A 27,243-nucleotide genomic window follows, 5' to 3' on the forward strand; every position below is an offset into this window, starting at 1 on the left:
AATTTCTTGGTAAAAGGATTTCAAGAGAGCTTTTCTTCATTAGATGAACAACTCATTTGCATTTGGACTTGTAATGCAACAACAAGCAGTAGCAACAACAACAAGTTAACGTTATAATGCTGCATAATACATAATTTGACCATAGCCAGAGACGACGATGATGATGTCGACGACAACGGCAATGGCAACTGAAGTAAGAAGACTCATTAGAATTAGGCTTCAACACACGTTGCCAACCAACACCAACACCATTATCATCGTCCACACAAGTTCTTGACAACATGTCCACATCTGTGGTAAAGCTCTTGTAGCAGCTGCAGTCGCTTGCTTGGTTTCTGCTAGATGTAGGAGGAGGATATTGCAGAAAGTGTTCGAGTAGGCTTTGTTTTGGGGAGAGCTGCACAATGTGTCCTTTCTTCTTTGGCTGTGTAATGAATGTCAAGGAAATTGCTAGGTTGTGGGGGTGGTATAAGGAGGCTAAAGGGGGATTTTGAGATATGGGCTATTCCACTAATTTTAAGATCGTAATAAATAGCGCCTTTTCTTCAATATTTGTATTCAGTATTTCATGTTTTATTTCGATAATTATCTGAAACATATATTGCTCTGTAGTCACCCATATCATTTTAGACATTTCTAAATTACCGGAAAACCAGCCATGTCAAGGCATTTCTTTGCCTCCTTCCCACTCCCTATCTATCTTCCTTTGTGGACTTCAGCAACTGCTGAGCAAGACATCATCGTCATCATCACCATCGAAAAATGTTCTTCGACATTCATTGGGCAAACATATTTTTGCAATTGCAACAAACATAGTCAACATTTGCAAAGAGACTAAAGTTCCTTGTCCGTCCGTCCGTCTGTCTGCCTGTCTGTCCGTTATGATTGTAAACCACAATGTTACTGCAGCTGCAGCAGTGGCAACAACCTGCATCGAACGTCTCCAATACAAATTCCTTGAACAGCAATGTGTTGTTTTGGGGGGCTTAAGGGATTTCTTGTTATGTATTTGTATGTGTGGGTCTATTAGAAATGTCCTTCTAAATACAAACAAGCACAACTTGTACTTCCAAACATGCAATATTCTATTTCCCGCTCTCCTGACTCACTAGGATTTCAAGAAATACATTGAACCCCTACTGGACATTCATTCATTCGTTCTTTTATTTGGGAGAATAAGTGCTCCAAACTGTAATATGGCCCTTTCCATGTTAATGTATATATGTGTGTGCGCACAAATTAGGGTACTCAATGGTGTATGGATGAGGACTATGTGGGGCGAGGAGTGGTGTCCTGTTTTCGGGGCGATGATTTTAATGCATAATGAATGTCACTACGAAAACTAAAGGATAATTTTTTACATTTTCTGTGTATTGGTTTATTGTACACACATGTCGTCTGTTTGTGTGTCTGTCTGTCTGCTTGTCCGTCTGTCTGCAATTGTGTGGGTGTGAATCTATCTAGTGTTGACTTGAATTAAGGTTTAGTGAACTTCTTACGACAATGTAGAGAGTTAAATAGAGAAACTTGTAATTAGATTAGGGTGGGTTCAACGGGAAAGAGAGGGTTCTATAAAGGGGAAAGGCCTAATAAAACGACCGATGAGAATAGGAGGATTTCATAGGGGATTCGACTAGCACACGAAGAGTCCATAAGGGGTACGACTAGTTTGGAAGGAGCTTATAAGAGGTGCGACTGGTATAGGAAGAGCTCATAAGATGTCCGACTGGTATAGGAGGATCTCATAAGAGGTCCGATTAGGGCAGGATGTGCTCATAATTGGAACGACAAATAGTCCGACTGGTATAGGAGGAGCTCATAAGAGGTATAACTGGTATAGGGGGCGCTCATAAGAGGTCCAACTAGGGTAGGGGGAGCTCATAAGTGGTCCGACTAGGGTACGGGGAGCTCATAAGTGGTCCGACTAGTACTAGAGGAGCACATATGAGGTCCAACTAGTACTAGAGGAGCTCATATGATGTCCGACTAGTACAGCATGAGCTCAAATGAGGTACAACTATTACATTAGGAGCTCATAAGAGGTCCGACCAGTATGAGTAAGAGCTTATATGAACTAGTACTAGTAGAGGAGGAGCTCATAAGAGGTCCGACTAGGACAGGAGCAGCTCATAAGTGGTCCGAGAAGTAGAGGATGAGCCCATATGAGGTACGACTACTAGAGGAGGAGCTTATAAGAGGTCCTACTGGTATAGAAGGAGCTCTTAAGAGGTCCTACTGGTATAGGAGGGGGTCATAGGAGGTCTGACTGGTATAGGAGGAGCTCATAAGAGGTCCGACTAGTGCAGGAGGAGCTCATAAGAGGTCCGACTAGTTCAGGAAGTGTTCATAAGAGGTCCGATTAGGACAGGAGCAGCTCATAAGAGGTCTGAGAAGTAGAGGATGAGCCCATATGAGGTACGACTAGTAGAGGAGGAGCTTATAAGAGGTCCTACTGGTATAGAAGGAGCTCGTAAGAGCTCCTACTGGTATAGGAGGGGCTCATACGAGGTCCGACTGGTATAGGAAAAGCTCATAAGAGGTCCGACTAGTACAGGAGGAGCTCATAAGAGGTCCGACAGGTATAGGTAAGATTTTATATCAACTAGGACTAGTACAGGACTAGTAGAGGAAGAGCCCAAATGAGCTACGCCTAATACATTAGGAGCTCATAAGAGGTCCGACTGGTATAGGAGGAGCTCATAAGAGGTCCGACTAGCGCAGGAGGTGCTCATAAGAGGTCCGACTAGGACAGGAGCAGCTCATAAGTGGTGCTAGAAGTAGAGGATGAGCCCATATGATGTACGAATAGTAGAGGAGGAGCTTATAAGAGGTACGCCTAATACATTAGGAGCTCTTAAGAGGTCCTACTGGTGTAGGAGGGGCTCATAGGAGGTCCGACTGGTATAGGAGGAGCTCATAAGAGGTCCGACTGGTAAAGGAGGAGCTCATAAGAGGTCCGACTAGTACAGGAGGAGCTCATAAGAGGTCCGACAGGTATAGGTAAGATTTTATATCAACTATGACTAGTACAGGACTAGTAGAGGAAGAGCCCAAATGAGGTACGCCTAATACATTAGAAGCTCACAAGAGGTCCGACTAGGGCAGGATGTTCTCATAAGAGGTCCGACTAGGGCAGGAGCAGCTCATAAGTGGTGCGACAAGTAGACGATGAGCTCATATGAGGACCGACTAGTACAAGAAGAGCCCAAATGAGGTACACCTAGTACATTAGGAGCTCATAAGAGATCCGAATAGTATGGGTATGAGCTCATATGAACTAGGACTCGTACAGGAGGCGCTTATAAGGGGCCCGACTAGTATAGAGAGAGCTCATAAGATGTCCGACTTTTATAGGAGGAGCTCATAAGAGGTCCGAATGGTATAGGAGTAGCATAAAAGAGGTCCGATTGGTGTAGGAGGAGCTCTTAGGTGGTCTGACTAGTACTAGGGAGGCACATATGAGGTCCGACTAGGGTAGGAGGAGCTCAAATGAGGTACGACTTGCACATAAGGAGCTCATAAGAAGTCCGACTATTATCGGTATCGGAGCTTATATGAGCTAGTACTAGTACAGGAGGAGCTCAAAAGAGGTCCGACTAGAGCAGGAGCAGCTCATAAATGGTCTGACAAGTGGAGTAGGAGCTCATATGAAGTCCTACTAGTACAGGATTTGCTCATAAGAGGTCCGACAAATATAGGTAAGATTTTATATCAACTAGGACTAGTACAGAAGGAGCTCATAAGAGATCCGATTAGGATAGGAGGGCTCATAAGAGGTCCAACTAGGGTATGAGGTACGACTAGTAGAGGATGAGCTCATATGAGGTACGACTAGTACATGAAGAGCTCATAAGAGGTTCAGCTAGTACTCCTCCTGACATGAGGACCGACTCGTAGCTTACTATAGAGATATTTCTGAACAGCTCAGATGGCAATTCTTGTCTTAAGACACGCCGTTCGGACTCGGCGATAAACAGTAGGTCCCATATCATTGAGCTAAATATGAATCGGGGTGCACTAATTGATATGATAGAAGACTCCCTTGTCCCGTATGGGGGATGTTGTGGAACAATGTTTTTGTTTTTTTTTGTTTAATACTAATACTATGGCAGATTTTTTTCCACCTTTATTTGTATTTGTATTTGTCCTTCTGTATCAGAAGGTTTGATCATCAATATTTGTCATTGAAAACTTTGACAGTTAATGGTGGCTTAGACCGCTAAGACTCCGGCCACCGTGTCACTTGGTTGTCGAAGACCCAGGTTCGAATCCCAGCCTGTCTCAAGCTGAAACAATTTTTTTGTTTTTGCCTTATTATTTTTTATTTAAAACTTTTAAAATTTTTATTCAAAATTTACAAATAATTTACATATTTCCCTTAAAAAGAATTAATTAAAAATTTAAAATTTTAATTTAAAAATTTTTATTAAAACCAGCTTAAAATGTATTATTATAATTTTGTTTATATAAAAGCAAATAAAAATATAAAAAGTTGAAATTCTGTTTAAATTTTAATTAAAAAAGGAAATAATTTTATTTAAAAATTTAATATTTTTTTTTTTTTTGTAAAAAAATCAATTTTTTAAACAATATTCTATTTAAGTATTTATAATTCTTTATTTAAAATGAACAATTTTTATTTAAAAATTTTAAATTTTTTGTTTAAACATTTTTAATAGAAATATTTCCAAATCTGCCAATCTGTCAATTTTATTTACATCCACACTAATATCCACATTAATGTTGTATCAAAACTTTTGTTGTTGCACAAAACTTTGTTAATGAAACTCCTTGAAATCCCACCCAAAATATCGCTCTCCTCTCACTCCCTCCCTCCCCGCACGGAATTTTTAATTTACCATATTTCCTTGTAATGTATTTATGTCTTACCTTCCCTCAGCTCTCCCTTCCCTCCTCTGGCTCTTCCACATATCCTTACTATATGCACATGCATACACTTAATGGTAATACACGACACTTTAATGAGTTTAAGCTACTTTAGAAACAACAAGCCCCCGGTGTGACCCAAACCACGACATTTTTCCTACTTCCCCCTCTCACCGAAAAACCATAATCAAACAAGAGAAATATATTCAACCAAAATCTATGAGTATATATACTTAGCACTTCACTATAAGTATATACATACTATGTATAAATACACACATATATACTCTAACCACAAAACAAACGGAATTATATATCAGTTATAAAACCTTAGGAGCTGCTTGCTGCATTTCGTTGTTTGGTTGTGTCATTTAATCGTGGTGAACGAGAGGGTTTCAGTTTGGGCTGCCAACCCATGCCTAGCTGTTAGCCCTAGGCAATGGTATACGTAAGTTGCAGGGCAGGAGATAATGTTGATGGTGGTCAAGCAAAGTTTTGTTGAATTTCCTTTTTGTGGAAGTGTGAGTTTTTGTAGCTTGTTGTGTTTGTATGTGTGTGCATGTTTTGTTTGTGCTTAAGTAGTTCAAGTAAGAGAGCTGTTATAATTAATTTTGCTTATTGCATGCAAATGAGTATTTGTTTTATAAGCAGTAAGGAAGGGGATAGGCGCAGGGAGAAGAGAAAGAGGTGTAGGATATTAGTTATCTTCTTAGGAATTTGTTATATAAAAGTTTCAAAATTGTTATATAAAAGGTTCAAAATATAAAATTAAATTAAGAAATTTTTACTATGTTATATGAAAATATACAAAAATAAATAACAATTCATTTTTTCTTTTAAAATTCATCATTTTTTATTTGGAAATTTTAATTTTTTATTTAAAATTTAGAAATTTCTATTTAAGAACTTCAACCTTGTCATAACAAATTTAAATTGTTAAATTAAGATGACAAATTATACACTTTAAAATACCATATTATACATTATTATAAAATTATAAATTTTTAAAAAAAAATTTAAATCTTTTAATAAAAAATATAACAAATTTAAAGATTTTAATTTGAATTTTCGAATAAAAAATTTCGATTTTTTACTAATTTTTTTTAAAAAATTTTTGTTTTTACTAAATTTTTAATTAAAAACTCTAAATTTTTTAATACAAATATATTTTAACTAAAAACCTTTATATTTTATGATTTTGTAAAAAACAATTTAAAATATTTTACATAAAAATTTGCAAATTTTTATTAAAAAAATTGTCATTTTTTCCATTTTGTTAAATTTTTATAATAATTATAAATTACAAATTTTTAAATAAAAAAACAATAAATAAAAAAACAATTAATTGGTGCCACCGTGGTGCAATGGTATGCAAGCCCGCCTTGCACGCAGAAGGTCGGCTGTTCGATTCCCCGGCCAAGCAACATCAAACATTTTTTCAACGGTGGCAAAATACCCCTCAGTAATGTTGGCGACATTTCCTGAGTATTTCAGCCTTGAAAAACGTCTCCACAAGTGGTGTCTTAAGACACGCCGTTCGGACTCGGCGATAAACAGTAGGTCCCATATCATTGAGCTAAATATGAATCGGGGTGCACTCATTGATATGAGAGAAGTCTCCCTTATCCCGTATGGGATGTTGTGGAACAATGTTTTGTTTTTAATTTTTTAATTAACAAATTTTATATAGAAGATTTAAAATTTATTTAATAAACATTTTTTAAATGTTTAAGTAAACAATTTTTGATTAAAAAAATGAATTTTTAAATAAAAATTCAATCTTTTAAGTAAAAAAAAACTTTAAACAAAAATTGCACATTTTAAATAAAAAAGGATACTGATTTTATTACATAATTATGGAATAAATAATAATTTTTAATAAAATTTATACAACGTCTTAAATAGAAAATTTCACGTTTTTTAATAAAAAATATAACTATTAAATTAAAAGTTGCGTTTCTCAAAAAAATAAGCCACCATCAACTTGTCAAAACTTTAGTAGACAATAATTGATGATCAAATCAAAAATAAAATCTTCTGATATAGAAGAGCAATTACTAATGATGTAGGAATAAAACTTACCATAGTATAACATAATAATAACATAATTTCGCATATACATTTATCTGAAGTGCGATATATATACTAGTTTCCAAGCTTAGCCTTCGTCTGCCACAACAACAATATCCTAATACACCTGAAGATCGGCTTTACCACCCGTGAAACGTAGTGTAATGGTTGGATGCGTGGGACTTCGGTAGACTCCTAATTTTTCAATGTATCTCTAAAGGCCTAACAGCTCAACTCGAAAGAGAATTAATTAAAATATCACTATAAATGGCCTTCGCCTTAATAAGGCAAAAATAAAAAAAATTTAATTTTAAAATAACTAATAAAACGATCAATAAAAAGTTTATAAAAAGTTTTTATTATTTATTAATGGAATAAATAATAATTTTTTTATTAAAAATTTATAAATTGAAAAAATTTACATTTTTAATAAACATTTTAAAAAAGAAATTGTAATAACAAATTTAAATTCTTTTAAATTTAATTAAAATAAAATTGCAATAATTTAAATAAAAGATGCAAGTTTTTAAATAAAAAATTCTAAACTAAAAAAAATCAATTTTTAAATAAAAAATAAAAAAAATAAAATAATATTTAGTAATAAATTTAAATTTTATTTAAAACAAAATTTTTCACATTTTTAATAAAAAGGAAATATTTTAATTTTATTTAAAAGTTTTTCATATTTAAATTTATAACTTGTTATAAAAAATTTAGAATTTTTATCAAATATATTGACAATTTGGTTTAAAAATTTGCAATTTTGTTTTAAACTTAAATTTAATTTAAAAAATTGTTATTTGCTATTTATTTACAAAATGCTATATAATTAATTATTTAATAATGTATAACTTTTTATAATTTGTTTTAAAAAAAATTGGAATTTGTTATATTAAAATTTAAAAATGTAATATAAATATTGACAATTTTGATAAAAACTTTAAATTTTGTAATTAAAAATTTAAAAAATTTTATTTTTTTTACAAAATGCTATATAATTTTTTATTAAAAACTTTTTAACTTTTTATTAAAAATTTTGTTTATTATAATTTGTTATTATAAAAATTTAGAATTTATTATATTAAAATTTCAAAAAAAAAATTAAAAAAATAGAGTTTGGTTTTGAACATATACAATCTTCTATATAAAAGTTAGATTTATATATTTAAATTAATATTATTCTATTTATATACAAGTTATATTTTATTTAAAAAATTTTTCATATTTCTTATTCAAAAATGTATAATTTGTTATAAAAAATTTAGAATTTTTATCAAATATATTGACAATTTTGTATTAAAAATTTGCAATTCTTATATTTAAATTTAAAATTGTTTTCTTTTTTAATAACAAAATGGAATATATTTTTTTATATAATAATGTATAACTTTTATTAAAAAAATATTTTTTATAATTTGTAATAAATTATTCATTCAACTTCTATATCTCAAAAGTTGTAAAATCTACGAAAATATAATTAAGGTCAATCTTGTAGAGAATTTTGATAGCTATAACATTTTCTTTATTCCCATTTTGATACGATAGTGAAAACCTAAACAACCCCTAAAAATGTCAACTTAAATCGCGTCTTTTTTTTTTTTTTTGATTTTTCTCATCTATGAACATTGTAGTTTCAGAATCCGTAAAATCGTCCAGGTGTAAGCACCTTCCATTTAAATTTGATTCAAGAGCACCGTGTTATAATTTTCCAACAAATTTTAAAAGTTTGTGACGACGTATTTTCTACTTTGAAGCTGGGGTAGGTTCAGCGGGGCCAGGGTCGTCACAAAAATTTATTTTGATTTAGAGACATTAGAGAGAGAAACACATCAGTTGATTTAATTTTTCATAATACGTTATAAACACACTTTATTAACTATTTTTATCACAATAACACTACACATATTTAACACTGCATCGTTGTTCTGAACCTAAATATACTGGTACATAGATGGCCGGGCAAGTTTATACGAAGAAATTTTGGCACGAGATGATATGCTGGATGAGTCAGGTTTGATGTGGCTTGGACTCGAGACAGCGGGACAAGGCGGTAGGCACAGGCTTTAGCGTAGCAACGGCGCGATGAATATGACGTTGATTCGTTGAATGACGACTGTGTAATTGGCATATGGTTTGGCACAGCCGTGGCCCGACAAATGCTGGAGGCACGACGAATTGCAGCGACGTAAGCACAGCAACGGCGTCCGGATGTAGCAGTGGCGGTCGGGTACGCGCTGAGGTATTGTCGAAATGTCGAGGTTCGTTTTTACAACCCCACTCGACGAGACAAACACTAATTCTTCTGCGCGTCGAGGTTCGTTTGCACCCCACTCGACGAGACAGACACTATTTCTACGGTGCGTCGAGGTTCGTTTTACAACCCCACTCGACGAGACAGACACTATTTCTACAATGCGTCGAGGTTCGTTTTACAACCCCACTCGACGGGACAACACTAATTCTTCTGTGCGTCGAGGTTCGTTTGCACCCCACTCGACGAGACAGACACTATTTCTACAATGCGTCGAGGTTCGTTTTACAACCCCACTCGACGAGACAGACGCTATTTCTACAATGCGTCGAGGTTCGTTTTACAACCCCACTCGACGGGACAAACACTAATTCTTCTACGTGTCGAGGTTCGTTTTCACACCACTCGACTACGTAGAAACTACATCTACTCTATTTTCCACAGAGTCAAGGTTTTGTTTTGCAACACCACTTGACTACGCAGAAACTACCATCAACTCTACTCCCACAAAAGCCAAGGTTTTGTTTTCACACCACTTGACTCAACAACCGCCAACAGACGACTGCCCCGATTGTCTCTGAAGCACCTCCTTTTATACCTGCTGATGATGCCAGCTGACTGCTTGTTGACAGATTGTTTATGTTCGTCCGCATTGCCGCTAGGAGGACTCATTCATCAGGTTAATGCTCTTCGTCACCGCTAGAGGGCATTTCGCCCGTTAAATTTGAATTTAACATTTGAAAAAAATTACAGTTTAATATAGCATCACTATTTAATGTAATCAAAAACGAGTACCCACGACTTTTGAGCGTTACAAGTTTTATATTTAATATTTTATAAAAATGGTCAATCCTAGGTTTTTTACTATACCTCATCATCCTGCCCTTAAATTACATTACAAGTTCCCAAGTAATCATGGTGATGTTTCCTCAGAATAGTCCTGCCTTCCACTGTCATGTATGATTGTCGGCTTTTTGATTATCTTGCGATATGAGTTTGGAGTGTCTATTAATGCATTTATGCATTTGTAGAACTTTTCCATAAGCAGTAGTAGCTGCGACAACAATAGTGACAGTGTGGCCGGAGCAGTGGCAGAGCCGAAGACAGCGACAGCAACAACAATAATACAAATGAAGAAAAACAAAACAAAATTATGAACAAAACGTCAACAACAGGACATTCTGCAGGACATCATCAAGTGACACAGACATACTCACAGACAGTTATGAACAGACATATGTACATATACAAGACTACCTACACACGACACAAACTCGTGTAGCAGAAGACATAATCAACAACAAGACCACTGGACATTTCTACTTAACATTTTTACGCTGCAATTCTACGCCTGTGGACCTCATTCCCCCCTTCCTTTTCTGTATGATTTCCCAGGAAATAAGCTGGCAAACACAATTTCATACAAATTTACTTGCTCTCCCTCGGTTGTTTCCCTTTCTCTCTCTCTCTCACTCTCTTCCTTGGGCTGAAACAAAAACAACAACAAATCTCCATTTCAAGACCTAAGGCATTGAAAGACGTATGAGACTTTTGCATATGTTGTTGCCTCTTTAATGTCCCCTTCTGCAGGACATTCTTGTGTGTGGTATGGTTTGAACACATACACACACACACACATTTTAACACTTGTACACAAGAACACTGCATTCAATACTTCCACATACATAGGTGGCTAAGGACATTCTACTGATAATATCAGTAAAGGGTTTTGTTGTTGCACATGTTAGCCAGCTTGGCCTGAAGGACGACAACGTAATGAACAACAAGCAAGCGTACGGCAGCAATAGTCAAGTATGAGACTATGTTTGGTCAAATGCATTTTGGTCAAAAGTAGCAGCATACAGCTGACATGCACAAAAACAACAACAAGAACAACAACAACAAACAAATTATGATTGCAGACATTTGGTTGTAGGATTTTTGCTAAGTCTGTCTTTTAGTTTGACAAACATGCACACTTGACTGGATGGCTGACCGGCTGGCTGGCTGGTTGGTTGTTCCGATTTGCTTGGCAACTTTTGTTGGAAAATTTTAAAGCTGTATTAAGAACTTTTACTTCTAATCAAAATTAAAGTAATTAAACTGAGGAGAAAGATAAAAATCCGGTGAAAAATTTAAACAACATTAGAAGTTGAGAAAATTAGTAAAAATGTAGCCTAAAAGTATGCAGCACGCATTAGAATTAGAGTTCCATATACATTTTCGAATTAATCTTCAATGTACTCGTAGCTGCTCGGGTAGAAGAGTTAATATTGTGTAGAAATTCATATTTTTGATTCGTTATGGAGAAATTTTTGATATAGAGGTCTTCGTTATGGAGAAGTTCGCCTGTGCATTTTTTTACTCAAAACGTAGCCATAACGGATTGCGTCAACGTTGGAGTTGCAAAAAGAAAAAAAAACAACGATCCCTTGCAACAGATAACAGCAACGATGAGAGTTGTTCTGAGCTACGATACCAAGTTAAATAAAAATTATTTTTTTGGGCTATGAATGGCATAAAACAGTTTGAACGGAGCCATTGTGTCTCACGATTTTTTCTTCTTTTTGACTACTAAAAATGCGGCCTCAGGTTAAAGCATTTCCCTATTTATATTCCCTATTCCCCAAGTAGTGCGATTCTGTAACTAGTTAACGACAGAAATGTCGACAATTTTCGATAAAAAGAAATTATAAATTCTACCGATATCTCAGGTGTTGTCACCTATTATTTCAAATTTTCATTCATAATTTTAAGTTTTTTCTTTGGCGATTTTTGTCGGTTACGGCAAAAAGAATTTACAGAATCCCACTACAGCTTTAAAATATATTACATTAAAGTAGCCTAAAAGTATGCACTACACATGTGAAATATTTTCCATATCATCTGTTATTTCCAATTTTTTTTTAATTTTTGTATTTTTTACTAATTTATTCTTGAATTTTTCTTCTTACTCTTCCAGTTATTTCACCACAATGTGTAACTGACATGGCGGAAGGTTGTGAGATAATAATAGTGGTAATCGTAACGCCGATAACGCTCCTACCATGTTGGGTACTGTATTGCCCTGTGAAGCTGCTATAACCGCCTCCTTGGGTGTATCCGGTGGTGGCGTAATGAAAAGAGAATTTGTTGATGCCACAAGCGTTTTGGGCGCTCATCTTACCGCCAGCGTTAGTTTAGCCAGTCCCACAGCACCCATGATGTCACCCACCACAATGTCAAATAGCAATAACAGCACTAACAACAATAATGGTTTGCTAAACACAATATCAGCAACAGTAACTTCAACAACAACAACACCACCCGCAGCCAAAACAAATGCAACACCAACAAATAATGGTTTGGCGCCATTAGTTTGTAGCACAACACTATCTTCCTCATCATCCTCATCGTCGTCATCATCCTCTTCCTCGTCATCGAATTCTTCACTTTCTTCATCATCATCATCGTTGAATTCGACCACAACGGCATCATCATCGACGACAGCGGCCATAGCAAATACTTCAAATACGAATAAATCACCTTCCTCCTCACCCTATTCAAGTGCCGCTGTGGCATCGCTGAGTGGCATATCGCCCCACTCACCCGGTCGAGCAACACCGGGACCAAATAGTAATGCCAGTTGTGGCGGCGGTTTTGCAGCACCTACATCAACGACACCAATATCAGCCGCCACAGTGGTGCCGGTAACAACAACTTCAAGCAGTTGTCCTAGCGCGACACCACCACCCTCAGCGGCAGCAACAGCAGCCGCAGCAGCGCCACCCTTGCATCTGGCTTTGAATATTAAAACTGAAGCGGTAAGTCAAGTTTATGGTTATTTCCTTATTTTTATAAAACTGAGAAAATTATAAATATATAACTTCATTTATTACTTTGTAAGGTGTTACTAGAATGAGTTCATGGGATTCAGAATTATAATAATATTATAATAAATTAAAATAAAATCGAATAAAAATAATTTTAATAGTTTCTTTGGAGCGCTTTTTAAATAACACAAATTTTATACGAAAATTTCATTAACATTTTTATATAGAAAACAAGAAAGGAAAGGTAATTTAGAGCGCTTTTGTATCTTACTCTGAAAGCGTTTACATGCAAATACTCCCAAGGAACGCAATTTTTACGAGGGAAAGCACTTTGGAGAGCATTTCTTCAAATTTTAAACAACTCGTTTCAGCTTCTTGCACATGAAAAGTGAATATGTTTCCCTTTTTTATGCTATGCAGAGATTTTATGTGGTCATATTTTATGTTTTGGAACGCTTTTCTATGTTATTTATGTTCATTCTTTTTAGAAATCAATGCGGCGGAACTCCTCTTTTGCTATTAAATAAGATATACGTGTATTTTCTGTGACACACTTCACCCCTCACTTCACGCCTCTAGCATTTTGTTCACCCCATTTACGCCTATTTTTCGAGTATGGACGGACCTGGGTTGTCCATAAAATACTCGAAAAATAGGCGCAAATGGGGTGAACAAAATGCTTGAGGCGTGAAGTGAGAAATTTCTTTAACTTTTTTTATATTGAAAAACAAGGAAGGAAAATGGTTTAAATGAAAAGTCTCCCAAGGAACGCCTTTTTACGAGGAAAGGTACTTTGGAGCGCATTTCATCAGAGTCTATTCACATGAAAAATGCAGAAGTTTGCCTTGTATGCTATCAAAAGATTTTAATTGGTTGGCTTTTATAGTTAGGAACGCAAAGATTCAATTGACATATATTCCGCACGAAAAGGAACGCCTTTAAAAAAATAAAATAAGTAGTGTAACTCCAATCTCCACAGCTTTAGACTCTAGTATGAGAATATTGACCGTAACGCTTTTACATAAACCATATTTTTTGATAACCAAGCCTTTCTTAATGGTTTTAGACCCTAAGTATGTTTAGACAAAACCGGTTTCAGACAATTTGCAGTCAACTGGACTAGGTTCACTTTTTCGAGTACCTTCCCCACAAAAGTTCAAAATGTTACGCTAAAATTGTGCGCACAGTACCTCACCTCACCTATGGAGGGTATATTAAGTTTGTATTTCCGTTTGTAACGCTTTGAAATAATCTTTAGTGACCCTATAAAGTATATATATTCTTGATCAGGGTAAAATTCTGAGTCGATCTATACATGTCCTTCCGTCCGTCAGTGGTAATCACTCTAGCATCCACAAGAATGGAGATAGGGCGCTGAAATGTGTTGGGAAGATGTGTCTTTTGTTTACAGGCAGGTCAAGTTCGAAGATGGGCAATATCGGTCCACGTTTTGGTATAGCCCCCATATAACGGCACCACCCGATTTCAGATATTTTTTTAGTTTTTTGTCACATTTTCAATCCGAATTAGCTGTAATTTGATATTTAGGGTTCCTAGTAATCAACAAACTTATATTCCAAAAATATGAGCATAGGCCCATGTTTTGGTATAGCCCTCATATAACGGTACCTCGGGATTTTCGGTGTTTTAAGGATTTTAGCATCAATTTTTACCCGAACTCGCTGTAAATTGACATTTGTGGTTCTTAGTTGCCCCGAAACTTCTACACCAAAAACCGTCAACATAGGTCCACGTTTTGCTATGGCCCCCATATAACGGTACCTCCCGATTTTCGATATTTTGAGAATATTAGCTACAATTTTTGACCAAAGTAGCTGTAATCTGACATTTGAGGTTCCCAGTAGTCACGAAATTTCTACAACATAAACGGTCAACATAGGTGCATGTTTTGGTATAGCCCCCATATTAGGGTACCTCCCGATTTTCGGTATTTTGAGAATATTAGCTACAATTTTTAACCAAAGTAGCTGTAATCTGACACTTGAGGTTCTCAGTGGTCACGAAGCTTCTCCAACAAAAATTGTTAACATAGGTCCATGTTTTGGTATAGCTCCCATTAAACGGTACCTCCCGATTTTAGGTATTTTGAGGATTTTAGCAACAATTTTTAACCGATCTACCTATAATTTAACATTTCAGGTTCTCAGTAGCCACGAAATTTCTCCACCAAAAACTGTCGGTATAGGTCCATGTTTTGGTATAGCCCCCATATAACGCTACCGATTTTTGATATTTTGTGAGTTTTAGTTACAATTTTTAACCGAAGTAGCTGCAATTTGATATTTGAGGTTCTCTCGGTGGTCACGAAACCTCTTCACTAAAATTCGTTAACATAGGTCCATGTTTTGGAAGAGCTCCCATATAGCAGACCTCTCGATTTTCGATATTTTTAGGATTTTAGCTAGAATGTTTAAATTTTTTATTTGACATTTGAAGTTATCTGTGGTCACGTAGCTTCTCTACAAAAAATCTAACTAGCTCCCATATAACGGTACCTCCCGATTTTCGATATTTTGAGGGTCTACATTGCTTGTCGGAACTACCGGTTATGTGACTCTTGAGGTTCCCTGCAGTTATAAAATATTTCCACCAAAAATTATAAAGATATGTGTACACTTTGATATAGCACCGTAAGTGGTACCTTTCACCTGGCTGAACAAATTTTTTAGATTAGATTAGATTAGATAATTTAGGCATTTGGGTAAAATGCTGCGCACGATAACTCTCTAAGAAAGTAAACGATTTGGTTCAATATTCGGTAACACACTTCGGTTTTCACTAAACTGCAGTTTATGTCCTTGTCTAGCAAGGTTACCTCCGGCACTAAAGTCATTATAAAATAAATGCGTCACATTTCTTTGGATCCACATAATAATATATTCTAAATGCCGAAATGCTGCCATGTGTTCTTCTGGTATTTATTTACCAATTATTTTAATTTTTTGCCTTGTCTTTTATTTTGTTAACATTTAACCGCTTACCATTGTCACTGCTTCGCTCTGTTTTTTTTTTTTGCATTTCGGAAAATTTATGACTGTGTCACAAAAGCAATGCAACTCATGTTTACTTACACGAAAAATTGAAATATTTAGGTTACCATATTTATTATTTGCTGAACTTTTTTTGTCTATCTCTATGCTCCGAACAAAGGCCTCATTGCCCAAAGTCAAGCTGTTTGAAACAAACAAAAAATGAGTAAGCCAAAACTGCCAATTGTTAAATGATATATTTTTATAAGTAACTAATTTGCGCAAGAAAAAAGGTATGCGAAAAGAATGTGTGCGCGAATATTGACACAGAAGTGTATTCATATATTCACGAATGTATGTACATGTGGATATGTTGGATGAATTTATAAAATTTTGGACTACTGAATTGTATGTTTTCTAACGGTAATATTTATTTGTTTAATTGTGTATGAGAAAACCCCTTAAGCTTTTGGCAGATCATGATCGAAAAGGGGCGTGTTCTAAGCCAGTTAGTATTTAAAAAAAATGAATGACAAGCTTTCAACAAATGTTGCCACTGGGGGCAACTGTTTTGATTTAAGAGAGTAATAATGCCCTTGCTCGGCTGGGGAAGAGGTTATATTTATATGTTTATTTTAACTACAATACATTCTTTTAACTTCTTACAGTGAAACCTTTAATGATCAAAAGTTACGCCCCTTACAATATTTTTTCAATATTCCTTTCAACGTTCTCTTCTATATGGTTCCACTGTCTATTCATTATTTGCCTCTATACAAATATCAATGCAACACATTCCAGTTGCAAACAATGTATGGCCATATTTATTAAAATTAGTTTAATTAAATGTTTATTTATTATTATAAAAAAATAAACATAAAATTGCATTCTTATTTCCATTCGGAGTAAAAGAGACAACATTACAAAGGCGGAGCTTAATAAAGCAGAAAATATTGTATAGGATATTTGCTTCAAAAACTAGGTTAAATATTCTAACCCTGTTTGTTTTTTTTTCACTAAATCAAACTCTTTCAGACAATTGTTCAAATGACATCATGTCTCCCCTACCTTACCACCAACTTGGCCATTAGCTGTAATTAGATTTACTGCAACAATATTTTTACAACGTAACTAACTGCATATATCTACATACAAATTCGTTGATAATTACAACAATACATTATTATAATGTTTGCTAAGAAAGAATTGTATTTATTTCCATTTCCATCATGACAAAACAAATCAATTGCATTGCAGTTGTTCTGCAACATTGTCGATATGTGGCTGGCTGCCTGCCTGTCGATTGAAATTTGTAATGACATGATTTATGGCTCGAGGCAATATATTTGTAATTTATTAATTTCGAAATTTAGATAATAATGTTAATTCGTTTTTGTTCTCCCTCTCTCTTTTTCGTCTTTTCTTGGAAATTCTTCAGCAAATGATGGCGTAATGCCCAATGCCGTCAATGAGGTTTGCAGTTTGTGTTCTGTGTGATTTATGATTTGGTTTGAGGGTGTAACAAATATTTCGTATACATAAATAATAATTAAAACAATTATTAAATTAAAAAAAAATTAAGTGGTAAAAGCTAGAAGAGTAACTCAAAGTTTTAGCATTAAACTACACAGATATCACGTGTGCTGCATATTTTTAGGCGCTGAAAAAATTTGTTCACAGTTTGAGGAGTATGATGATGTTCCGTCAAACAGCTGATTATCTTAACAATTTTCAAAATTCACTATTGTGAATAAAATCACTTTCAAGTTTTTTTAAAAAAAGTGAAAGAAATTTTGTGTTTGATCTGAATTCCACCATGGATAAACTGAAAAAAAACGCCATAAGAGAATACATGAAAAACACGTTTTTGTAAAGAATATGGGAAAACATTAGAGATGAGTTGGATAGGAGACTTTATGGGTGAAATATAAATGTAAAATTATTACTTAGGTGTTCTTTTAGAGTAGCTCAAAATTTTAGCATTAAACTAAACAGATGTCAAGTGTGCTGCATATTTTTAAGCGATGAAAATTTGTTAACAGTATGATGAGTATGATGATGTTCCGTCAAACCGCTGATCATCTTACCAATATTCAAAATGCAATATTGAATAAAATCACTTTCAAATTTAAAAAAATTGTGTTTGATCTGAATTCCACCATGGATAAACTGCAAAAAAACGTCATAAGAGAATACACGAAAAACTGAATATGGAAAAACATTAGAGATGAGTTGGATAGTAGACTTTATGAGTGAAATATAAATGTAAAGTTATTACTTAGGTGTTCTTTTAGAAACAATAAGTTGGCGCTTTAGAGGGACTTATAATATAATAAATATTTTTTTAGTAAAAAATTTGTTAACACAAAAACAGTATTTATCTGAGTTATATTTTATATCAAAAAGTCACCGCTGAAAAAAAAACTTTATATCTCTTTCTATTCCGTTACTTTAGCATCGGCTTAAATACAAATTGACTTCATTAATATTATTTATTTGGAAAAGTAGATTCTTTCGTTCGATGGTTAATACAAAGTCCTCATCTGGCTGAGGAGCGTTTTTCAAAAGAACTCTCATCTGCACCAGAATATATAGTGAAGGCTCACCGAATACCTTTCATTATAAAAATACGTTCCCCATCCCAACTCTTCCAGCTAAGGCACGCTATTGAACTTTCATCTTTACTAGGCGCCCATTAGTTAATTTGGCTGAAGAATAATTTTCAAATAGCTCTACCCCCAGAATATCGTTTGAAACCACAGCTTTGAATGTGAAAAATCGTTCCATATCAGCCTTTAAAACGGACTATCATCGACATCAGAAGAATATTCGTTTGGGAAATACGTTCCGCAGCATCTTTTAACGTAAGTTTTCTTATAAAAAAAGTTCCACACAACATTTGCATATCGAAAAGATCTTAATAAAGAAGAGGGCATTCTACTTTTACACGAAAACATATAACTAACAAAATTTGTATACCACAAAAAAAGTCAGCTTGGGGTCTAAACCCAATATTTCCATAAGACAAATTTTTGGGCGCATCAAAGTGTAAATACCCACTTTAGCCTAAAGACTGAGGGTATAAAAAGATGTTACTCAGCGTCTTTTCGCAAAGGAAAGACACTTCTCAGCACTTTAATGTATTAAAGTGATCTCTTATGAAACGGGACACAAATTTGCATCGAGCGTATAAAATTTAAAGTTGAACCAATTCAACTTTGACAGAACGTTTAATATATTTTTGTATTTATATACATACATGTTTTGTATGTCGAAAACAGAACATAAAATGTTATTATTTTATAACAAAATTATTTGTTTCTATGAATGGGAACGAACATTTTTATATGTTTTCATTGCAGCATTTTGTTTTAAAGCGGATTTCGGTCATAACGTATTTAGGTAATACGAACGCACAGATAGCGTTTATGTGGTAGGAAGGTGGATATTTTTGTATGTCGCGTCGTGCGTTAGGTATGGGTGTTGTGATAAATTATGTTCCCAAAACAATATTCAATGAAAAAACACCCCATTTATATATCCCAGCAAAAAATTCAGGAATGACATAAATTATTATCTCCCATGCACCTATTTAAAGAAAATGGCGTTCCTAGGAAACTTTTCTGATAAAAAAGGCGTTCCTTTGTATTTTATCGTGTAAGATGAAGGCTCTCACCAACTCATGTTAATTTCAATGGGAGCTTCCAAGCTACACCTATGTAAAAGGCGCTCTTTTTGTCACCATTTGTGTGAAATGGATGTTAATTGTAAATGGTAAAATTTGTATATTTATTTTAAACGTTGTGAGGAATTACATTTTTCCGAACATACATATATAAAATAGAGGTATCTAACAAAAACTAAACTGTAAGTTATTCTGGAGCGTATTTGCTTAAGGAAAGGTACACAGAGAAGTGATATTGTTGATGCAATCATATTTGAAGAACAAACTAGATTTATTTAAATTTGTTGCAGCAACAATATATATTATAACAATATCAATATACGACAAAATCTCTTCTCTGCTTGTATGTGTTGGGGAGATCCTTTCCCTCCCAAAAATATATTGAGGTACGTGTTTTACATGGAAAGATAGTAAAGAGTGTAAATGGGAGTTCTTTCCTTCTTCAAAATGCTGAAGAACTTAAAAAAAATAAATAAAAAATTGGAATAGTTTTTACCAGGCCTGTCGAATTTAATTACTTCGAATGTTGTTGCAGCCGGAAGATATCGTTGCTTTAAGTGCCTGAATTGGACACCGTATTCACATTTCAACTTCGGCATAAGGACTCAAAACATACCTGAAATATATCAACCCCTCTATATCAATCCTATGATAATAATATTCTTTTATAATCAAAAAAATAGTCTTCTATTTCCCAAAAACAACACCACCAAATCATGTCAATATTAGTCAAATAAGTTCATGACTGACATGATACCTTCATGGCTTCTCCCTTTCCATCCACTCCCACTCGACCCATTTACCTCAACATTTCCATATTCAACTTCCAATGTCTCAAAAAATATCTTATCTGCCTATTAGCGAAAAAGTAACCAAAAAACAAAATCTTGAAATATTTATATGGCAATTCTTTGCAAAACGTTAATTGCCAACTATGAATATATGATTCAAACTCCTTTTTGGTTGTCTCAACAAAATCACAACCAGTTCCATGATTTGTTTTTTTCCACTCTGTTTTGGTTCATTTTTGCATTTTTGCCGATGATTAATAGTTTTGCTTTATTAAACATTGTTTGCACTTGGAACAAATTTTGAACACTCACTAAGGCCCAGGAATAGAGACACCAACAACGGCAGCAACAACAAACATCATAGCCCAGCATAAATATTTCTTTTGGTTTGTCATAGACCAGTTTTTCCGTTTATGTTTTCAAAACAAACAAACGAAAAAAAAATGCTACAAATGAAAGAAAACGAAAAAAGGCCTAAAAAGTGTAGCCTGAGAATTTTGCACAAAAATAACCTTCAATTTTTCCAGCCAACTAACTTTACAATCATCTGTGGTAAAAACCTGAAATCTCCCATGGTTACTAACCTCCTCTGGCCTCTTTGCACATTTTATATATTTTTTTTTAATTTTGGTTTTAAAGGTATTAATTGCAAATTAATAAAGCCAAATTTCAATGTGTAAATCAACCGCACAATCTCCTTACCCTTTCCTTGGGGCTTTTTTAAATACGCTCTTTACTATTTTTGCATTAGCATTCAGTCGCCGCCGTCGCCACCATCAGCCAAGATAAGGCACCCACTATCGCATTAAGTTTAAAGGCTTTTAATGTAGTTGACTGGGTACACTGGGCTACAACGTGCGAGGAAGGATTATTTCAATAGAGGAGTTACCATGAGAGCTAGGCTGAATGGAAAATTTGAAAATCTTTAATAGACTTTCATCACGGAATACCATGGAAAAAATATTAAAACAAAATCGACGCTTGGAAAAAAATATTTAAAAAATCCGCGTTAGAATGGAAAAAAAAATATTTTAAGAAATCCACGTTTGAACAAATTATTAAAATATCAACAAAAACCAATTTTGAAAAAAAAGTATTTAAAACTTCACATAAAAAAGCGATATATTTTAAAAATTCACCTCTGAAAAATATTTAAAACTCCACATAAAAATAGTTGAAAATCCACTTTAGAAAAAATTAATTAAAAAATATTAACTTTAGAAAAAAATTAATTTAAAAAATCCACGTTTAAAAAATCCGCGTTTGCAAAAAATATTTTAAAAATATCTACGTTAAAAATATTTAAAAACACGTTTGAAAAAAATAATATAAAAAACGTTTCAAAGAACTTATTTAAAAAAAAAATACTATTTAAAAAATCCGCCTTTGGAAAAAATTATTTTAAAAATATCTACGTTAAAAAAATATTTAAAAACACGTTTGAAAAAAAAAAAATAATATAAAAAAACGTTTCAAAGAACTTATTTGAAAAAAATACTATTTAAAAAATCCACGTTTGAAAAAAAAATTATTTAACAAATCCACATTTGAAAAAAAATAATATTTAAAAAATTCTAGTTTGAAAAAAAATATTATTTAAAAAAATCCAAGTTTGAAAAAAAATATTATTTAAAAAATCCAAGTTTGAAAAAAAAAAATTATTTAAAAATCCTCGTTTGAAAAAATAAAATAGTTAAAAAACACGTTTCTAAAAAATTTATTTAAAAAATCCACGTTAGAAAAAAAATATTTAAAAAATCCACTTTAGAAAAAAAAAATATTTAAAAAATGCACGTTTGAAAAAGCTTATTAAAAAAATCCCCTTTTGAAAAAAAAAAATATTAAAAAAATCCCCTTTTGAAAAAAAAAAAAAATATTAAAAAAATCCTCGTTTGAAAAAATATTTAAAATGCCAGGTTTGAAAAAAATTTCTTAAACAATCCACGTTAAAAAATATTTAGAAAATTCACGTTTGAAAAAAAATTATTTAGAAAGTCCACGTTAAAAAAATATTTAAAAAATCCACGTTAAAAAAATATTTAAAAAATCCACGTTTGAAAAGAAATTATTTAAACTATTCACGTTTAAAAATTTTTTAAAAGATCCACGTTTGAAATTTTTTTTTTAAAAAATCCACGTTTGAAAAGAAATAATTTAAACTATTCACGTTTAAAAAAATTTTAAAAAATCCACGTTTGAAAAGAAATAATTTAAACTATTCACGTTAAAAAAAAATTTTAAAAAATCCACGTTTGAAAAAAATACTTTTTTTTTAAAAAAATCCACGTTTGAAAAAAATACTTTTTTTTTAAAAAATCCACGTTTGAAAAAATTTTTTAAAAAATCCACGTTAGAAACAAATATTTAAAAAATCCTCGTTAGAAACAAATATTTAAAAAATCCACGTTTGAAAAAACAAGTCTAAAAAATCATCGTTTGAAAAAAAAAATATTTAAAAAATCAACGTTTGAAAAAAAATTATTTAAACAATTCACGTTTAAAAAATATTTAAAAAATCCACGTTTGAAAAAAAATTATTTAAAAAATTCAAGTTTAAAAAATATTTAAAAAATCCACGTTTGAAAAAAAAAATTATTTAACAATTCACGTTTAAAAAAATATTTAAAAAATCCACGTTTAAAAAAATATTTAAAAATCCACGTTTGAAAAAAAAAATATTTAAACAATTCACGTTTAAAAAAAAAATATTTAAACAATTCACGTTTAAAAAAATATTTAAAAAATCTACGTTTGAAAAAAAAATATTTAAAAAATCCACGTTTGTAAAAAAATTATTTAAAAAATCCACGTTTGTAAAAAAATTATTTAAAAAATTCACGTTTGTAAAAAAAATATTTAAAAAATCCACGTTTCAAAAAAATTATTCAAAAAATCCACGTTTGAAAAAAATATTTACAAAATCCAGGTTTGAAAAGAAAGTTTTTTAAAAAATCGACGCTTGAAAAAAATATTTAAAAAAATACAGATTTGAAAAAAAAATCCACGTTTAAAAAGATATATAAAAAATATTTAAAATCCACGTTTGAAAACAATTATTTAAAAAATACAAAAAAAAAAAAAACATTGTTCCACAACATCCCATACGGGACAAGGGAGACTTCTCTCATATCAATGAGTGCACCCCGATTCATATTAGCTCAATGATATGGGACCTACTCTTTATCGCCGAGTCCGAACGGCGTGTCTTAAGACACCACTTGTGGAGAAGTTTTTCAAGGCTGAAATACTCAGGAAATGTCGCCAACATTACTGAGGGGTATTTTGCCCTGTTGAAAAATGTTTGATGTTGCTTGGCCGGGAAATCGAAGCCCCGACCTTCTGTGTGCAAGGCGGGCGTGCATACCATTGCACCACGGTGGCCCCCAAAAAAAATACCCGTTTGAAAAAAACTTATTCAAAAAATCCACGTTTGATAAAAATTATTCAAAAAAACTACGTTTTAAAAAAAATTTCACAAAATCCAGGTTTGAAAAAAAAATTTTTATACAATCCACGCTTGAAAAAAAATATTTAAAAAAATCCAGATTTGAAAAAAAATATTTAAAAAAATCCAGATTTGAAAAAAAATATGTAAAATCCACGTTTGAAAAAAATTATTTAAAAAATCCACGTTTGAAAAAGATTATTAAAAAATCCACGTTTGAAAAAATTTTTTTTTATAAAATCCACGCTTGAAAAAAAATATTTAAAAAAATCCAGATTTGAAAAAAATATTTAAAATCCACGTTTGAAAAAAATTATTTAAAAAATCCACGTTTGAAAAAGATTATTAAAAAATACACGTTTGAAAAAAAAAATATTTAAAAAATCCACGTTTGTAAAAAAATTATTTAAAAAATCCACGTTTGTAAAAAAACTATATAAAAAATCCACGCTTGTAAAAAAACTATATAAAAAATCCACGTTTGAAAAAAAAATATTTAAAAAATCTACGTTTGAAGAAAAATATTTAAAAAAATCCACGTTTGAAAAAAATATTTAAAAAATCCACGTTTGAAAAAAAAATATTTAAAAAACGTTTGAAAAAAAAAATATTTAAAAAATCCACGTTTGAAAAAAAAATATTTAAAAAAATCCACGTTTGAAAAAAAAAATATTTAAAAAATCCACGTTTGAAAAAACAAATATTTAAAAAATCCACGTTAAAAAAAAATATTTAAAAAATCCACGTTTGAAAAAAAATATTTAAAAAATCTATGTTTGAAAAAAGTTATTTAAAAAGTCCACGTTTGAAAAAAAATATTTAAAAAATCTACGTTAGAAAAGAATTTTTTAAAAAATCCACGTTTGAAAAAAAACATTTAAAAATCCACGTTAGAAAAGAATTTTTTAAAAAATCTACGTTTGAAAAAATTTATTTAAAAAATCTATATTTGAAAAAATTTATTTAAAAAATCCACGTTTAAAATGATATTTAAAAAATCCGCTTTGAAAAAAAAAATATTTAAAAAATACACGTTTGAAAAGAAAAATTAGAAGATCTGATTTAAAAAAATTCAAACGCGGATTAAAAAAAATTCAAACGTGTATTATTTAAATAATTTTTTTAACCTGGATTTTATTTAAAGATTTTTTTTCAAACGTGGATTTTTTAAATTTTTTTTCCAAACGTGGATTTTATTTAAACATTTTTTTTCAAACGTGGATTTTATTTGAATATTTTTTTCAAACGTGGATTTTATTTGAATATTTTTTTCAAAGTTGGATTTTGTTTAAATTAATATTTTTTGTAAACCTGTTTTTTTTTTAATATTTTTTCACAAACTTGGAGTTTATTAAAATATTTTGTTTTTTTATGTGGATTTTATTTAAATATTTTGTTTTGCACAAACTTGGATTTTATTTAAATATTTTTTCCAGACGTGGATTTTATTTAAATATGTTTCTTTTCAAACGTAGATATTATTTAAATATTTTTGGATTTTATTTAAATATGTTGTTTTTTCAAACGTGTATTTTATTTAAATATTTTTTTCCAAACGTGGATTTTTGAAATATTTTTTTCCCAAACTGGGATTGTTTTTTAAATTTTTTTCCAAACGTGGATTTTATTTAAATAGTTTTTTCAAACGTGTATTTTATTTAAATATTTTTGTTTTCAAACGTGGATATTATTTAGATATTTTTTCCAAACTTGGATTTTATTTAAATTCGTTTTTCCAAACGTGGATTGTATTTAAATTTTTTTCCAGATGTGAATTTTATTTAAATATTTTTTCCAAACGTGGATGTTATTTAAATATTTTTTCCAAACGTGGGTTTTATTTAAATTTTTTTCAAACTTGGATTTTGTTTAAATATTTATTTCCAAACGTGGATTTTATTTAAATATTTTTTTCCAGACGTGGATTTTATTTAAATATTTTTTTCCAGACGTGGATTTTATTTAAATATTTTTTTTAGGCGAGGATTTTATTTAAATATTTTTTCCAGACCTGGATTTTATTTAAATAATTTTTTCTAAACGTGAATTTTATTTCAATATTATTTCCAAACATGGATTTTATTTAAATTTGTTTTTCCAAACGTGGACATTTTATTCAAATTCGTTTTTCCAAACGTAGACTTTTTTTAAATATTTTTTCCAAACGTGTATTTTATTTAAATTTTTTTTCACGCATAGGTCATATTTAAATATATTTTCCAAGCCTGGATTTTATTTAAATATTTTTTTCCAAACGTGGATTTTATTTAAATATATTTTTCAACCGTGGATTTTATTTAAATATTTTTTTTCAACCGTGGATTTTATTTACATATTGTTTTTCAACCGTGGATTTTTAAATATTTTTTTCAACTGTGGGTTTTCAAATATTTTCTTCTAACCTTGGATTTTATTTTAATATTTTTTTACAACCATGGATTTTATTTAAATATTTTTTTCTAAACTGGATAATTTTTTTATTCAGACGAGTATTGGTAAGGGCACAATTCAACATTCCTCAGCATTAATATATAAAAAGGCTTTCCTCACAAAGCAAAAGCGTTCCACAGAATCTCAATCCTTGATTTTTTGTAGTCCAGTGACAAAAGAAACTTTCCTCCCGCTAATAACTAGACAAGAAAACCGCGCAACAACTACAGCCATTCAAAACCAGTCTTAAATTACTGACAAGCAACACGAATAGTAATCCAATATATTTGTTGTTGTCTACAAACGTACACACGTGCATTAACAAAATCAACAACAACTACATTTTGGTTAAATAAGACAGCGATCATTTTCTCTTGGACTAAGGGAAGAGTTTAAAATAGAAGAAGAGAGGCTTGTACCTAAAAAAGGTCTGTAGATTCTAATCTCCCACTAACTCTCTCAAAATCACGTTGAAATATCAAAAACACCCTCCTTTAGAAATTTAATAGAACTCAGAATTATTTTGTTGGTCAGAAATAAAGTTTGTTACATTTCTTGGCCAAGACTTTGTTTTCCTTCTTTTGCTTTGTGCCCCATCCCCCTCAGGCTGTTAGACTTACCATCTGTTTGGAGACCATAGCAGACAAACAACCAACCATCCTGGCTGACTTTGAAGTTTTCGTTGTTTGTGTTTTTGGTGCCATGGCTATTTTGTTGTTGCTGCTCGTGGTGGTGGTGGTGGCGTTGAAGCATTTTGTATGCGTTTAAATCCTGTTGCTGCTTAGTCAGTTTTCTTACTTTGAATGATGATGAATGTTGTAAATATGTCCAATAGCGTTGTTGTTGTTGCTGCTGCTTTCAACGTTTTGTTGCATTGCCAAC

At 32.1% G+C, this 27,243-nt stretch overlaps 1 protein-coding gene across 12 annotated transcripts in view; it reads left to right on the plus strand.

The window, feature by feature from the left end:
- Window positions 1–27,243, plus strand: part of pdm3 (POU-domain protein pdm3) — a 352,720-nt gene that overhangs the window by 145,676 nt on the left and 179,801 nt on the right. For all 12 annotated transcript variants that reach the window (XM_073956611.1, XM_073956617.1, XM_073956622.1 and 9 more), the window contains one exon: window positions 12,171–13,011. In XM_073956611.1, the coding sequence (XP_073812712.1) occupies window positions 12,256–13,011 (756 nt within the window). In that variant the 5' untranslated portion in view covers window positions 12,171–12,255. The remainder of the gene's footprint in view (window positions 1–12,170; window positions 13,012–27,243) is intronic.

The sequence above is a fragment of the Musca autumnalis genome, unplaced genomic scaffold (genome assembly GCF_047663935.1).
Source record: "Musca autumnalis isolate F117 unplaced genomic scaffold, ASM4766393v1 scaffold_5, whole genome shotgun sequence".
In the NCBI taxonomy this organism is placed as follows: domain Eukaryota; kingdom Metazoa; phylum Arthropoda; class Insecta; order Diptera; family Muscidae; genus Musca; species Musca autumnalis.